The sequence below is a fragment of the Lycium ferocissimum genome, chromosome 7 (genome assembly GCF_029784015.1).
Source record: "Lycium ferocissimum isolate CSIRO_LF1 chromosome 7, AGI_CSIRO_Lferr_CH_V1, whole genome shotgun sequence".
Classification (NCBI taxonomy): domain Eukaryota; kingdom Viridiplantae; phylum Streptophyta; class Magnoliopsida; order Solanales; family Solanaceae; genus Lycium; species Lycium ferocissimum.
Window position 1 is genome coordinate 37,660,637 of NC_081348.1, and position 17,489 is coordinate 37,678,125.

Here is a 17,489-nt window from a genome sequence, read left to right on the forward strand (position 1 = left end):
CGTGTCTGGAAGGTTTCGAGGTGGTTCTGGGTGTTGATTTCAAATTTGGAAGACACTAAAATTTTCTGGTGTCTGGTGGGCGCCATAGCTGTAGGGCTAACCGCCAATGCGGTGGCGCCATGGCGGTAGGGCTGACAGCCAATGTGGTGGCGCCATGGCGGTAGCGCTGACCGCCAATGCAGAGACGCCATGGCGGCCTATTGACCGTCATAGCGGTCGATGGGCAGTTTTTTTGATTTAAAGGCCTTTGAAACCGTTATTTCCTTCCATTCCTTATATTATATTTCCTTAGCATATTTGAGGCAATTTGAGGAGGGTTTGGTCAGATTTCTATTGGGGGTAAGTTCTCTAATCTTAAGCTCTTCCATTACCTTTCCTAAGTAAGAATTCATGCTAGTAACTCCATAGAACTTGGAGAATAAGAGAGGGTTTTTGGGTTTCTTTCTTGAATAAGTTGTTAATCATAAAACCCTGATTTGTTGGTGGATTAAGCTTGATTAAGCATGGATTTGTTGAGTAGTAACTATATAAACATGATTCTTTCATTATTTGTGGCAAATTTGTGAGATTTAAGAGTTAGGGTTTATACCCAAAATTGGGGTTTTAATTGAAATTCGAAATTAGGTGAATCCTTAAGTTAATTAGCAATTAGTTGTTGGGTTATGATCACCTAGTGCTTAATTTGATATTTTACTCCCGAATTTACCGTTTTGACCTTGTGGGCTCCGTTTTCTCAAATTCTAGGGTTAGATTTGACCTAAATTGAATGATAGCAATATTAGTATCGTTCTTCATGATTTCTAATCTAGATTTCGAATATGCCTAGACTTCTTTGATCTTGAGGCTCAGCGGAAGGGCAAGGCAAAAGAGTGATTGATTGGTGTTTGTTGTTCGGCCATCCAGGTAGGTTATGGCTTACCCTTGGTGAGACTTCGTATAGCGAAGTATATATTTAGATTATATCGTCGGAGAAAGCATGTAAACCTACGGGTATGAAGTTGGGTTGGATATTATCTTAGGTTGGGCCCTGTTGCGTGATTGGGGCTAGCCACCCCGTTGTGTTGTGATTGATTGTTCTATTGTGTTGGCTTGATGCCTTGTGTTGCTAATAGATATTGGGATTTTTTGTTCCATCTTGATTGTGATATTGTTGGCGTACCCACCGTTGGTACTTGTGACACTGATATATTGTTGGCGTACTCTTTTGTTGGCACTTGTGATATTGAGCATGATTATTGATATTGATACATGCACTCTCATTCTTCATGATATATTGTTGTGACACTGTTGGTACTTGATGAAACACTGTGATGAGCTGGAGCTCGATTTTAAAATGAGAGTGACGTGAGAGTCCGATATCTGATGTTAGTTCCGGAATAGTGGATTGAGTGAGTGCATGGACTCCGCGGGTCCCCCAGAGTGGTCTTTGGTGAGAACCCCCCGTGGGCAAAGATCCAGGGTCTCGTCTGTCTGTTGGGAAAATATCCGGGATGAGTGGCACTTAGACTTCGCTAGTCACTTTAGGTTGTGCTACCGAGATGTCGATATTTCCATCCGGAGTATATGTGTACATAGCATTTGCATGGCATTGCATCTATACATTATTGTATTGCATCACGGCTTATTTTGAGATGATTGGTGTTGTACTTGTGATGTTGGATTCTGATTTGATATATTGAGACTTGAGACATTTGGGATTAGATGCTCTAATTAGGCGATGACGTGTACTTGGCTTCGTTTATGTTTGACTTATGCTTGTTATTTTTTCTGCATATCTTGCTTTATTGTCTGAATTGTGTTAGCTATATGATACCTACTAATCGTTGTTTTGTCTTCGACTGACTTACCATCGCATTCCTTTATGAATACGCAGTATAGTGTTGGTCCGTTCCGTCTCACGTGACTGAAGTCGCTTCAACATTAACACCTAGTTTCCGGGATGAGCACCGTTTGCTGCCTTGAAGACTTCTCTATTATTTATGTCTTATTCCTATTCAGAGACATAGATAGTTTTATGTATTATTATTCCAGACTTGCATTTATTCCTTTTAGATGCTCTTGTGTGACTTAGACTAGACCCTGGGGGTACTTTTCTTATTCTGCACTATATTCTATTATATAATATTGTGAGACTTACGTATTTATTCTTTTCCACTTGCTTGATTTATTATTCATGTCTTTACTTAACGTTGGGTTGAGGGTTCGCTTACCGAGGTGGGGAAGGTAAGTGTCCGCAAGACTTATGTCAAAATGGGTCGTGACATCTATATATATTGTTGTAAACATCGAAATTTTACCGGATTTAAAATAGGACTCTACAAGATGAGTCCAATCCATCTTCAAACTCTAAAATTTCGGTAGGGTTTCTTGGAGGCTACTCTACCCTAAAATCTAGCTCACGCCTATATAAAGGGACACATATTCCCTTAAAGATGCATCTAATATCTCATAAACTACTGGGTATTCACAAAGAGATCAAGTCATATATCAAATATCCTATAAACTAATGGGCATTCAAAAAGAGGTCAACACGTGGCCGGATATTTCTTGACAATCAAATACTTCAAGAAGATCCACAATATCCTTTCGTGGAGATCAAATACATCCCAAGAAAATCCACACACATCCAAATCCAAATCATCCTACGTTCGAGAAATATGCTACTAACGGCCCTCGAATTACGGAGAAATATGAGGAGAGAAGAATCAAGGGATTAAACAGCTTTTGTACCCGCAATATTCATCAATAAAATAATCCTATTTCTTCATATTTTGTTTGTTGTTGCAGTTTATTTTCCGCATTTGAAATTTGTTGCAAACAACTATCTTAACTCTTTGGATACAGTAATGTGAAATTACATCATTCAAAACTGAATCATGGCTCTTTAACAAAGGTGTGATAAGAATTTGAAAAAGAGTGGGTATTTCTTGACGATTTTTTGGAAGTACATTGAGAATGGACAAAAAATTACACAAACTTTTACCAGGAAGCTTATTAATGAAAAAGTGGGCGGAGAATCATAAAGCATACCACCTGTTAAAATAATTGAATTAGGCGTAAAAAAGAATTATGCACGGTGTTATGTGATGCATACTCATGAGTCATGATGTACGTGTCTATGTAACACAACTAACAATGCTCAATGTTTCATCATCGAGAAGTGTCTTTCAATTGAATCCAGAGATTCCGGCGGGATTAACGCTTCAACACGCGTCGAACCACCAGTAATATACGGACCTCTTCCACAATTTGAACAATATTTTATAAATATAGTTTAATGTAGTAGTTTTACGCAACACGGGACAAGGCGTAAGCCCCGAGACACGGGGCGTAAGTCCATGGATCTACGGGACGTATGTCCCGTCTTCAATTTTATAATTTTATTATTAAAAAATAAGCAAAAGTAAAGTTTTCATTAAAATTCTACAGATAAATTCAAATAAATCACCAATAATATAAAAAAAAATATTATAAATACTATTTGAGAAAGGTAACAACACAAAAAATGATAATAGCCTAAATAAAATTTTCATTCACTTTATCATCAATCTCCAGATCTATTAGTTCTTCCCGACCTCAACTAATATTTACACCGGCCTTTATTTGTATATCCAAAGAAGGAGAAGGGCAAAAAGTGTAAGAGCAATGATAACAAATGGATAAAGTTGCTTCAGGAACATTGTGCTATGAAATCTCTATCATATCAATTTCAGGCATAATCATCTAAAAAAAACTATTTATGGCAGTGTTATTTTCTATGCGAGTTGCTTTTTTTATTTATATATTTTAGGAAAAATCAGTACAACATGAAAGCATGATAAAATAAAGTATAAACATCATTATACTAAGAATAAAATCATAATTTATAGCAAAAATACTTTCAAAACAATAAAAATCAAATTTAACGCCCGGGACGTACGCCTTTATGCTCGAGGCTTACGCTTTTGCGCCCGGGACTTATCCCCCAAATTCTAGGGCGTACGCCCAATGGATTTACGCATTTTAATTTACACCCCGGAGAGTTTTTGGTACGCCTCGCGCCGCCACTAGCCCCGAAACGCCTATGAAAACTGCTCGTAATGTAAGAAAATCTTATATTAATAGTATAATTTAACTGAATATAACATGTAATTCCTCTTTCCATTTTTTACTTGTCCAATTTAAAAAATCAAGATATAATTTACCATTTCATACCTATTTTATCCTTATTATTAATTATTAGGTTGAAAAATTCAAGAAATTCTTATTTGTTGCACACATTTTAAAGTATGTTTGTTGTTTTCAATCATTAGGATACTTGGCAATAATTAGGAGTGATATAATAAAATTATCATTCTATATACATAATAAGAAAAAAATGGACGGAGGGAGTAGTAATTAATTATCTTATATTTCAAATTACCGTATTTGACTTGTTATGCTAATTTTCATGTCGCTGATAATTCAACTTAACCTAACCTGATGCTTGATAGTATAAATTATTTATATTACTGCAATAATTTAAGCTCGAATTCATCCGAATTTTTTTTATTATATGTCTCATACAAATGACATTAATTGCGTGCATTTTCTTTTTATTTTTATTTTTTAAAAGAAAATAAGTGGACTCAAATCTTATATTTTCGGTTCCACATATTATGTAGGGCACAAAGTAAAAGATTTCGAATAAATATTGCAGATATGTAAATCTCTAGAAGACTGCCGCGTGCCGGCCATTGCACGATGTACTTAAATATTCCTCAACATCCAATGATCACACTAATAAAGAAACAATGCATAATACATTTACAAACGAGTACAATTTCCTTTTTCTCTTTGTTAAAAATCGAAAGCCCGCCCACACGAGTTTAACAGATTAATTAATATTTTTATGGATTCTTTAATCTTTAGATTAAGAGAGTGGATAAACAGAAACTAAGAAAAAGATAAGAGTTGTATCTGGCACTTAGACCTTCATTAATTATGAGCTCGTAGAAACAACCAGTCCATGGGACATTTAGACTCATAAAATATATAAATGCCGAGTAACGGACAAATTTTATCTTGGAAGGAACTTTGCTTGCATTTCTTTACTTTTCTTAACTAAATTAATAAAGGCCAATATATTGGCCTATTTTTGTTCTTGAAAAGTTAAATAACAGGGGTGAAGCCAACATATTCAATAATATAACCTAAGTTTTAAGCACAAGAAACAAACATGCTATTTGGTAATCTTACTCAAGTGATTTCCAGTTATCGTGAAGTACAAAAAAACTATCATTAATTGACATTCGTTCTTTAAGTGAGGATAGATCCTCGAAAATCAGAACTATTTCTCCCTATCAACAGGAAGAAATGCATGTCATTGGGGAACAGAGGAAAAAAAAAATCAGATTACGATTGGTAGGGAACAGTAAAAATTATTGAGTGGCGGCCTGCACGTCTGCAGACTGCAAATAAGTCGATGGTTCGCTTTTTGTTTCTTTAAACCTAGTGCTTTATTTTTCTTTTTGAGAAAAAGAAGAAGAAGAAGAAGAAGAAGAATTACCAAAATATAAAGCATAGTGTATTATTTTTGGTCTCAATCATTGTAAACTAAAATAAGCTGTAACTCCAGTTGTACTAGCCTTGACAATATGTAAAGATTCACTGAATATACAACTAAAGAAATTATATTTCTTTTGTAAAACAATATATATACACGGAGGGGCAGAGCAATAAGTTGATGATGGGTCGCTTAAACCTAAGAGGCTTTTTTGGGCTCAAATTCTATATTTCAGATAAGAATTCACTAAATATGTTAAAAAATTAACTTCAAACTCAGCCATTAACACAGCAGGGATTCTTATCCTAATTAGAACCATAAAAGCTTTAAATCCCTTCGCTACTTCAGATATAAAAGAGCGTTTTAAAATAATAGAAAGTGAACATCAATCAATTAGGAATATGAAGTAAAATTTTGGAATATATCAACACTGTTTATAAAATGGGAAAAATAACAAAACGCAATTTTGATTATTTCAAAGTGGACCGGAGATATTGGAGTAGCGTCGTTTCGTATTTTGCTCATTGAATCAAATCAAAGGTTCCAAAAGGTCAGTATAGAAATTAATCAAATTGCATGAACAAGCTTACAATAATTGTATTTATTAATCTAGGAGTATGACTTAATTTATTTATCTTGAGAATACATTTGAAAGCCTTAGTCGCTGGAAGAACGTTTTGTTGGAAGATAAGAGGCCAATAGAATTTTAAAAACAATTTAAATAAAACCATTACCACACTCCACAATCATATTTTTTTAACAAAAAGAGTATACAGTGTAATTTACGACAAGTGTTTATTGACTCTCCTGGAACAAGGTAATGCCGGAGCATTACACTGTTTAGATAAGCAAATATTTTTTATGTATATAAGCTATATATTGAATTCTGTTAAATTTTTTGTATACATTTTGATTGCTTTTAGAGAAAATCCTGGCTCTTACATTGCATGAAAAATAATTTAAAGTAGATGAACAATAAAAACAAGAAACCAAGAGTCCCAAAACTTATTGAAAAATGGAGTTGACTTTTCAAAGATGTTAGATCAAGGCTGGTGCGGAGGATGTTGATAAGTATATTATATATATTTATATATATATGCTTTAATTATATATATATATATATATATATATATATATAAGAATAATATATGGTTTGAAGATACGATCAATTTCCATCCTTGTAATGATTTGAGTTCTTTCGGACACATAATTTCATTGGTCTTAACAAATACTTGAAGGCATAAGATTTTGCGACATGAAAGAGCCGTTCGTGTCTCATGCGACGAGGCTACCCTAAAAATTTTCGAGTTTGTCTTTTGGCTCCACTACCTTTTTAGAGGGTGCTTGCTTATATATAATCCGTTCTAATAATTTATTTTGTCTCTTACTTGATGTTTGGTGATTTCAAACAATCCGAATTTGCATCGTGTAAGGCCTACTAAAGAAGAAAACGTTTTTTATTAAATAAGAATTTCTACCGGGACATTTTTTTAATTACCATAGCTCAAATCTAAAATCTCTAATATCTACTACCACTTGATTGCATTTGAAAGCTAGACTTGTAAAACGCGTTTTCTCATGCATTATAGAAGTACTCTTCAAAATATATCTAACTGTGAAATTGTAATTTCCCCCATGATTCGCCAGATAACCCTATTAGTAATGTTTCTTTTTATAAATGCGGTGAAAATTATTTTTCCCTCTAACTTTGCTTTTAAATTAATAGTTTACGCATTTGGATAGAAGTGTTAAAACTGAAACTAAGTTATTGATAGTTTACGCATTTGGATAGAAGTGTTAAAACTGAAACTAAGTTATTGATGTGTTTGTACAAAAATGCTTTTTTTTCTTCAAATGAACTAAATATTCGTAAATCTGTTAATAATACAAGAGAGCTTATTATTGCAAGATTTTTAATCCTAAATTGACTAAAAAGCAAATTAATTTATGTCTCAACCACATGCATTAGCCAAAATTTCAACCACAGTGGTTGAAAAAGATTCTAGCTATTCATTTGTGCTTGTAGCCAAAATCCTGATGATTATCGTAACTTATTGTTAAAGCAAATCTTGTGACTATAATCCTAACGAAGCACCAGTATGTGTCGCCAAAGTCCTGACAAGTAGCATAACTTATTGTTCAGACAAGTCTCGTCCAATATGAAATAAGAAATCCTAAAGTCGCCAAAGTCCTGACAAGTAGCATAACTTATTGTTAAGACAAGTCTCGCCCAATATGAAACAAGAAATCCTAGAGATCTGCCAGATTTTCTCTAGATTCTGACATAACTGTTAATTTTTGTAATTTTTGTACCTTCTTTTTAACGAAGTCAATGTTTTAGCGGTGGCACCCAAAGACCCTATTTGCGAAAATTACCCCTTATGAAAGAACTGAACCTGCCCCAGGACACATAAGATAGGACCTAAAAGCCTAGGAGCTAAATCCACTCCAATACTGGTATATACTTGTACAGCTGGAAAATACGAATAATTAAAACGTTGCCTCTAAACAATGAATACAAAGAATAAATCCATTTCTGATAACGCATAACAGACAACTTGATTAGTTGTGTAGTTTAGTTCTTCTTCCCTTGTTCCTATGAACTACGCATAGTACTGACATTCTTTGTGTTCAAATTTCTCTCTTCCCCCTCAAGTTGCAAGAGCAGACCCCACTCCATCACCCCCACTTCCGTTCAACACTTCTTGTGGAGGAGTGACAGTGAGGGCGGGGAGTCTGCCCGTATTGCCTGAAAATACTTGGACCGCTATCTTGCTGTCGAAGGTTTAAAACCCGGAGCAGCAGAACCTAAAGCTTGACGAAAGTTGACTTTACATTCCATACGTCATATTCACTTGATTTCATGGTTACATACAGACATTATTGACATGATTAGAAGATGAACAAGAAAAGAGAACGATGTAGATATCAGGGATGTACTTAAAAGTCCAAGTACCCCGCAAGAAGTGAGTAAAGTTCATCAATGATGCAAGCAATAGATATTTTTTCTTAACCTTCAAAATAACATGCATGAAGCTTTGCATAAAGAAGTTATATTCTGGGACGAAATGTTCCTATTAATGTGAGTCCCGGCCTGCAGAAAAGGCTAAAAACATCTCTACATAGTTTTCCAAAATATCCGAACTTTTCCTGACATATTTACATGGAAATGCTTTCCCGAGGAGGAAAACATTTCTTAGGCTTGCATATCCTTGTTAAATCAAATTCTTCATATTGATCACATGATTTCATCAATTTCAGAGTCATTAACAGAATCTAATCGATTACAAAAACAATGAGAAGACGCGATATTATTTCATTTCAGCATGTTACTCCATTTAACTACCAAACAGAATTAACTAAAAAACCAAACAAGAAAAAGAAATGGGAGGAAAGAGAGAGAAGGCTATCAATGAGGTACAGGGAAGCTGGGGAGGCATTAATCGTTGTCATAAGACAAGTTCTCTATAAATCACAGGATACCAAGAATTTGTTTCCACCCAAAACAGTGACATGATGACAACAAAGATTGAGCACGTACAAGTAGCAGAAGAATAAGCAACTCTGTCGGTCCCGTTGATGAGTGATATATAGCCGTAACTCACGCCGCCAAAAACTTTATGGCCATAAACTTACCACTATTCATTATCAGGCAGCTCCTCATCTAGACCACTCTGAGCAATTCTATAGTATAGGATACCCATGGTTGCCATGCAAGCCCTGCACGAAAGAAAGGAGAGAAGTTTCATGCCAACCAAAAACTAAACCTAATAATAATGATAATAATACACATAAACTTTACATTGTCGTCTGACAACTAGCTTTATCCTGAATCGACAGGTAATCTTAGGGTGTCAGCCAGCAAACTTCTTTTCTCTCCGGGAGGTATTTTTTGTCTTTTTATTGTACTTTCTATTGAAGCTGGGTTTGTGAACCAGATTTTATCTATGTTTATAACTTGCAGTCTTTCCATAGTAGTAAAAGGGGCAGGCAACTATATTTGGAAAATTTTAAATACTAATACTGTCCTGATGCTAAATCAACAGAACTAAAGGGCAGGTGACATGATGACATGTCAATCTCTACAAGTTCATAACACTATGACAAAAAATTAAACATGGTTTCAAGATCTCCTAATCTTCAAAGTATCATCTATCAAGCCTTCTACCTCAACTATTTTCTATTTAAATATATGTATAATAAAGAAGCAGAATTCAACATAATAAAATTGATCAAGAAAGGAAGCAATAAAATGGGAATCCAAGAATGAGAATCAGCATTACATGATCGCTATAATGAGGAGGAGTTTTCTTGGATCCATTCTTGAAGACTTGTGATGGCGCTGACGACCTTCAGTGACTTCATCAGCATTTGATCCATCTTTTCGTGGTGGTGCAGTTACTGGTAGAATTGGTAAGGAACTCGACCAAAATGGGAGCAATGATCTCAGAAACTTATGGCGAAATGAACCTGTTAATAAAAGACATTAGTTTGACAACAGCCACTACATCAGTTGGGTCGGCTACAAGAATCTTATATATCTAATCCGCTCTGTTTGGTTTGTCTCATTCCCTATTCAGTAACTCATCTTTTAGGACAGGTGATGTTTCTCTAAAGCTAAGAATTCGCTAAATCTCATGCTCCCTAGCATTAATAAACAGATCTCTGTCTAACATCAAAGACTCCTGACAAGTACCAGACTTAACGTAATTATACCACAACAACTAAACTTAAATCCGAAGTAGTTGATATCACTTATATGGATAATGTTCTTTGCTAAGAAAGGTACGGATTCCGAGAGATTATAGGTCTTTTCAAACAACTTTACTCCATGTGATTAGGTTCAACTGATCCCCTTTTACATATTAAATCACATTCTGGCACGGAACGGCTGGTGCACTGGGAGGTCTACCTCATCCCTGTTTTAAAGACTTAGTTCGACAAATCTCAAAATCACAATACAACTAGCATGAATATATTAAGGTAGAGGTTTCAACAAAGGGGCCTTTGACAAGAAAAAGCTCCAAGAAATACAGAGAACAAAAAGCTAGTTCATCATACTTCCTACTTTTCAGAAAAGTCCCAACACTTTCAAAATGAGACCGATATATACAAATTTCCAAGTGGCAAAACTATCCCAGAAAAATAAAATCAACAATAAAGGCATAGGAAAAAGTATAAGTTGCAAATTGATATTTTTTCTTTCATTTGACTCCTGGAGCTCACTTAGGAAAGATATACACATTATCAAAAGGAAGAGAGCTCACCCCTCTTTGTGTACTTTTTCCGCTTTCCATCTTCATCATCAGCAAAGTATGATATTTCAGAGTTTTGCCTTTCTACTTGCACTGTGTTCTTTCGTGTGGTGGCTCCAGGCTGCGAGGAGTGTCATTGTGAATAAGATGCAAATTAACCCAAACAACAAACAAAATCAAAATCTGCAGTACATAATACGCCTCTTCCAACATTGAAAAAAAAAAATTGCTTACACCGGAAGGACTTGTGCTTTTCATGAAATTGGTCTCATGATTAGGCACAGATGAAGATGCTGAGGTGGGGTCATCTATCTCCACAATGTCCATGCTTGCAGGCTTGGAAGAACCTGTCGCAATTGCAGCTAATCCTCCAGAATCTTTTCCACCAGCTGAAACATGCTTCAACGGATCAGAAGCAAAAGCAGGTGGAGGACCTCGAGGGTCTGTTCCTGGCAGAGTCACTGGATGGTTTCCAAACAAATTTTTCTCCAGGCCAGTCTGCAAAGCAGCAAAAGATCAGCATGGCCTTCAGTACCACTGGATTCACAACTGGTTTGTTTGCTAGAAGATGGATTCGCTAACCCCCCCCCCCCCCCCCCCCCCAACAAACCAACCTCTTCCCCTCCTAAAGCGAAACAGAAAGCAAAAAATCCCGTAGCCAAGATACCACATAATACCATGAAATTTTCATCTAACGAGTGCCAGCTAATGGACATGAAATTCAGGTACGATGTACTACGATCAGAGTCTGGTTTGCAGAAGACAGAAGGTTCACATGGTAGCCGATTAATATGATGGCACATAGATATGACAGAATATAAATTCAATATTCATACATGCAGCAGTTAATACTACATATGGTGAAATGTCGAGAGTGTATTCCAGTAAAATCAAGATAAACTAGAAAGTTCATTCTCCATTATGGTTGAGGTAAACTGATCAAGATGTTTTAATTTAACACTGACATGAGAAAATGACTTATGACGTTGATGGGCTAACCAAATGTAACGTCTAAATCAATGTCACTTCAACCAACACGCTGACATTGCTGTATAAATCTTCAGTACTTACCATTCATTGTCCCCCATTACCATATGTAACCTACCTCTATGCCAACCAAATATCAGAAAATGATCTAAAGTAGTTCTCCACAGTAAGATATTTTACATGGTATGCATTTCAAGTCGCACAAACGACAAAACACCCCGTAAAGATAAAAATTATTCAAAACATGAGATATATTACTTTAAAAGAAAAACAAAGAGGGTCGATAATTAAGTTATTAACAAGAGGGTATGGATGGACAAAGTCAAACAGAAAAGCACAGTGAATACTCAAACTTAATTGTGCCTTTTTTTTTTAATATTGTGACTTTTTCACAAGACAGTTTTCTTGAACCACTTAAATAGTAAATGAAGTGCAACCAGCAGTACAGTGCCTGTCTAACCAAAAGTCCTATGCATTTATCACACTATTATTTGTCAACCCTTATTAAGAAATTAACATGCTTCAAAAGATAAAACCTATTTGCTACTGAATACTACTCTGCGCCAAATGTCATCAAGGCAACTGACCATAGTCACTACATACAACTGTGAAAACAAACCTCCACGACCAAAAGGGAAAGTAAACAGAGTAACAAGGAAACACCCACCGAGCTTCACTTGGTGAAGGAGATATAAAATCACAATTTGATTGCTTAACAGCCATCATGTCAGTAAAATAATAACCTTAGCTGTCACAACCCTGAAAAAGTGCACTTCAAGAAGGAGACAACTAGAAGTTCAGAAAGATCCTGAAGGAGTCAGCTAAACCAATGGAAGGTGTTTAAGCAGCATTATGAAAGTCTGGATCAAATCCAGTATCAGGTTGTTTTTCCTATAGTAGTCCAAATAAGCTACTTTTATGTGAGTTTCTCAGCTCAAAGAAGCACACAGACACAAAAGGTTATAAACATTTTATTACTAGAATCATTTAAAATAGTTTCGCATGATAATCCAATTAACATCGTATAATATTCTCAAATCAGGCACCAAACAGAAGCACCTCCATAATCATGACAAAGCAAAAATATCCCAATAAATAAATAACCCAAAAGGGCACCTGCCTGCAACTGACAACACAATTACCTGCATAATAGCTTCTTTCAACTTTGTATGAAGGCGTGATCCTGAATCTTTAACACTTTTAGGAGGCCATATCTGCATCAAGAAAGCACCTCCTGGACATCAATCATGATTGAGAATAAATACAGCCAAAATAAGCTTAAGGCCATGCATCAGAGCAAATCAAAACAACACTAAGCTTTGATGCCAATATATCCAAAGTGGAGCATCTCTAATGATCTCAAAATGGCTATTCCTAAACTCATTTTTTTCTGCTTATCAATAAAATAATCATCTTTTTTTATAACTGAGAAATCCCAGAGGGTCAACGGCACAACATTCGGAACTCGGCGAACTATGGGACTGCCCCTCTACCTTTCTCCGCTTAATTACCAGGCTTTTGTCTATGGCAGGATTCAAACCCGTGACGTGCGCCGTACCCACGCATCACAAGCTACGCTCTTACCACTAGACCAATGCCCAATGAGCTAAAACAAATCATCTTTTAGCCTCTTAACTAGAACAAAAATCTATTAGTTAACCGGTTAACCGCAAAAACATAAGATAGCGACTCCATGCGCAAACAGATTTAAGTCAGAAAGTACCAGCTAGACATCCATCCTAGCCTCCTTTAAACAGCAAACACTCACGAATTCATTGAGAAATAGACTTGCGGATAATGGAACATATATTTTCTTTTCTCTTTTTACTGCTACTTTTGTTAAATTCTTTAACGAACAGGAACAAAAAGCAGATGGTGAAGTGCTACAAAGAGTCTCTTCTAATTCAGGTGACTACTAAAGCTCTTTTCAACATAAATTCAATTATAACAACTCAAGTCACCATTTTGAGATCATTAGAAATGTTCCACTTTGGAAATAACCATTTTATTTTATTGATAAGTAGAAAAAACCAGTTTAAGAGATAATCATCATTAGAACGGTCTCAAGGCAAGCATGTTGTTAAATAACAGTTTAACTGGCTAAAAATTGTTTAATATTTTTGCACTGACTGATGACATATGAAGTCCATTGGAGACTCGACTTGCCTACGACTTGCCTATTCTTTTCTAGTCTCACAGGCTTCCACCCTCCATGCTTTTTTTCATGAACATGTTTATGCTAATACACTTGCGGAATTGTCTATATCTCTCTTTCTCTCATTTCTCCTTTTATGTTAAGTACGGCATAATCCCAGACTCTTCTCAGTATGTGTGGCTCCTTTTTTCCAGAGAAAGGCTCATTATTTCATCACATATGCAGCTATGAATTTACATCTTGGTTAGAGATTTTCGCTAAACATATCATGGAATTGTCATTGATTAACCATTTCAGACTATCATTGATATCTGTTACTAGTAATTGTTGCATTATGGTTTGAATATTTTGTGATTAAATGAAAAGATTCTCAATCTATTCAACAAGCATTCTGGCAGATCCACTAATAAAGAGATGTGGTCTTTCAATAGGCCACCAACATAACCATCATTTCAACCTGATTTCTTTAGTAAACATATATTTGGAAGGCTTTTCAGTAACTGCAGATAAGATACTGACGATGTGTTAATGACTCTTACGTATCCTAGCAAACGACCACTGCTGAAATTCACACCTCAATCCAGCCATTTCTTTTCTTAGGGCTAATGGAACACAGTTCAAAACTTGGTGGGTACCGTGGCCGCCCCACTACCCTTCTCCACTTAAATATCAGGCATTTGTCGATGGTAGGGTTCAAACCCGTGACATGCGCCTAATACACATAAAACATGTTGTCGTCTTACCACTAGACCAAAGCCCTGGGAGCCTCCGATCCAGCCATTTCTTCCGGAGAAGTTTCTTGACAATCAACTTCTTATGAACAAGATCAACATAAAATAATTGAATGATAACTGTGGAAGGCAGAACATACCGAAGTTGAACATGCAGGACAGACATAACCAGCTGGAGCAGTGTGTGGTGGAAAAGATTTTATATGCGAAACCAAGCAATTTGTATGTATTACATCTGCAAAAAGCAACCACCAGAGTAACGCAAAAAGCAACCACCAGAGTAACTTATACTGTAAGAGATGTTAGCAACTTGTTAAGGGAGCGCATTTTATATATCGCAATAAGATTACATACGCAAGCAACCCAACCGAGTTGTCCCAGCATCAGTTCCCTCTTCAAGCACAGAGTGACAATGGCAGCATTTTGGAGGCCAATCATACTCTCCATCTATGACCCACTCTGAATAGGTGCGGATCTGAAATTGGGATTTCTTACAGGAAATGCAAAACGATGGAAGACAAAAGAAAGCAAGTGGACCTCATTTGAAGCCAGATAAAAAATAAAAAAACAGCTCGACAAGAATGTAGCAAATAAAAATTGATTAAAAACAATGCAACAAGGTGGATAGCATAATCCAGATTCCCATGAAGGATATTAACCGATCAGGTCTCAGAAACATTAGTGTACAATACCCAACAGAAACAAAAAATGAACAACAATTTATATATCTTGATCATCAAGAACTTCGTTAGTGGATACATCAGAAATTCGGAATGACTACTCAATCAGCATACCAGTATTGGCTTTGATCAAAATCGCTGATGAGAAGATTGATTACATTGGCACCTTCTAACTTCTTCAAGCTACGTTCTCAAACAGCTCTTTCATAATATAATTAGCCATTAATGATAAATCAAACATATATCCTATCAAACAAAAAAGATATTGCATTCGATGGCTCCAGAATTTGGACCAAAAATTGAAAGATATGGTTGTTTTATGTATACAGATATCAGTGGAATCATATAAAAGTTCCATCACTTCACCGATAAATAAAATTCGCATGTTGATACAAATGGTAAATAAATATGCGAGCTCAGCACAAATAACTGCAAGCAAATGGATTCCAATACTAAGTAACTTAATATCGTAAAAGACGAAAGAAAAATAGCAAAATACAATACCACGCATATTTGATGCTCAGGAAAGCATATGCATTCTCCACAAACAGGGACTTTGTGCACAAAACAGTATAATTTAGTTGCCTGCAATCCAATAAAATTTTCGCTTCAATTAATCATACAAAACATCACCAGTCAAATTCGTCAATGACCATGAATCATGAAATTGCCAGCAAACAACCCAGCCATAGCTGAGAATTTAAAGGAAAAAATTTGCGAAAATATAAACAAAGCAGTTTCCTGTGTACAAATTTAAGGATATAGAAAATTACAGAAAGGTTACTGGCGCTAAATACATGAATCAAAGACATACATCACCAAAATCCACTAGATTTACTTATTGGAAAAGAATGCTAGTGTTCAAATCACCACATATTTTATGTCTAGGAGTATTCTTCAGCTATTATTCGATTCGTCCTTTGAGTTAATTTTTTTGATAAAATCTTGCCTTGCCTTTGATGTTAGGCTTAAGCTAAATCCTGTCAATTCTTTCACTTCGCGTCCTGGAAACCGTTAATTCAAATTCCCTTTCCAGATACAAATAATAAGAATACTAATAGCTGAAATTCAGTAAAATTAGCAATGTAAGCTTGAAATGACAATTATAAACATCCGATCCGATCAAATTGCAATAGAAACGCACATTTTCGAAATTAAAAAATTGTTTGATCATCTAAACTAACAACTCATCTATCGCATACCTTTCGACATTTGCAGACCACCATTGCATTGGCTAAAGTAACAGTGAAATAGATGAGTTTGAGATCGGTGATTCGATAAACAGAAAATTGTTAGGGTTTTCAGGTTTCGGAGAATTCGAATTTCGCAAATCAAATGTGGAATTCAGAGACAGAGACTCCAGTGTTGTGTAGCGGAAACAAATTCAGATTTATGTTTAGTTTAAGGGGAGTTTACAGATCCGTTTCGGTGTTTGGAAGTTGGGATTGGTTTGATGACGATGGAGCTGCTTACTTACTGGATCGGTGGAGTTTGGGCTTAGTTTTGGGCTTTCTTTTGGTATCCCAAACCACTTGAGGGGCTATGTCTATAAAGGTAACCATTTGCATTTTATCCCTATTTTTTAAAAATATATATGTGCAAATATAACACTTGAAAAATTACTTTTTGGGAGAATGTCAGAATTAGGGTTCTAAAGCCGTTTGGACATGATTTGAAATCACGAGATAAAATTCTTTTGAACATGCAATTTGAATTTCTTAAATAGTATTTTTTCTTATAGACATAAAAAACCCTTAAGTTGTGAAAAGTATCAAAACTTTCTCAATTGTTGTACAATCTTACCAAATGAGCAAGTCATAGTTCATAACAAAATTAATATGCTACTGGAAGGTCTTTCTAAAAAATACAACATCAATTGATCAAACTTTAGTTCAATAAAAATGAAAATTTAACGTGAATAGTAATGTAACTACTCTTTAATATAATCCTCCCACATAAATAAAGGTTGGTAGAAGTTAATGAGGTGGGTAAATGGTTGGTGGGAGTAATTGTTAAAAATATCTACTAACTTATGGGTCTTTTTTTTATAAAATTAAAACTTATGGGTCAAGTTTTATATTTAAAATTTTTGAAATCATGATTTGAAATTCCAAATCATGCCTTATTGGATGATTTGGGATTTCATGTCATGAGATG

At 35.4% G+C, this 17,489-nt stretch overlaps 1 protein-coding gene across 1 annotated transcript; it reads right to left on the reverse strand.

The window, feature by feature from the left end:
* Nucleotides 1-8,808: 8,808 nt before the first annotated feature.
* On the reverse strand, nucleotides 8,809-16,817 carry LOC132064811 (uncharacterized). The gene is made up of 9 exons (XM_059457932.1): nucleotides 16,535-16,817; nucleotides 15,837-15,917; nucleotides 15,007-15,127; nucleotides 14,793-14,887; nucleotides 12,909-12,980; nucleotides 11,014-11,277; nucleotides 10,792-10,900; nucleotides 9,808-9,994; nucleotides 8,809-9,244 (listed from the first exon to the last, which is right to left on the reverse strand). Exons 1-9 carry the CDS (start codon nucleotides 16,556-16,558, stop codon nucleotides 9,163-9,165), a joined length of 1,035 nt encoding a protein of 344 aa, XP_059313915.1. The 5' UTR covers nucleotides 16,559-16,817; the 3' UTR covers nucleotides 8,809-9,162.
* Nucleotides 16,818-17,489: the final 672 nt, after the last annotated feature.

Excerpts from the sequence above, each read along its gene's own strand:
- LOC132064811 (XM_059457932.1), bottom strand. The coding sequence starts at position 16,558 with ATGGTGGTCTGCAAATGTCGAAAG. Across the intron at positions 14,888-15,006 it reads AACTCGGTTGGGTTGCTTGC|ATGTAATACATACAAATTGC; the intron begins GTATGTAATCTT and ends TGCTTTTTGCAG. Across the intron at positions 12,981-14,792 it reads GTCCTGCATGTTCAACTTCG|ATATGGCCTCCTAAAAGTGT; the intron begins GTATGTTCTGCC and ends TTCTTGATGCAG.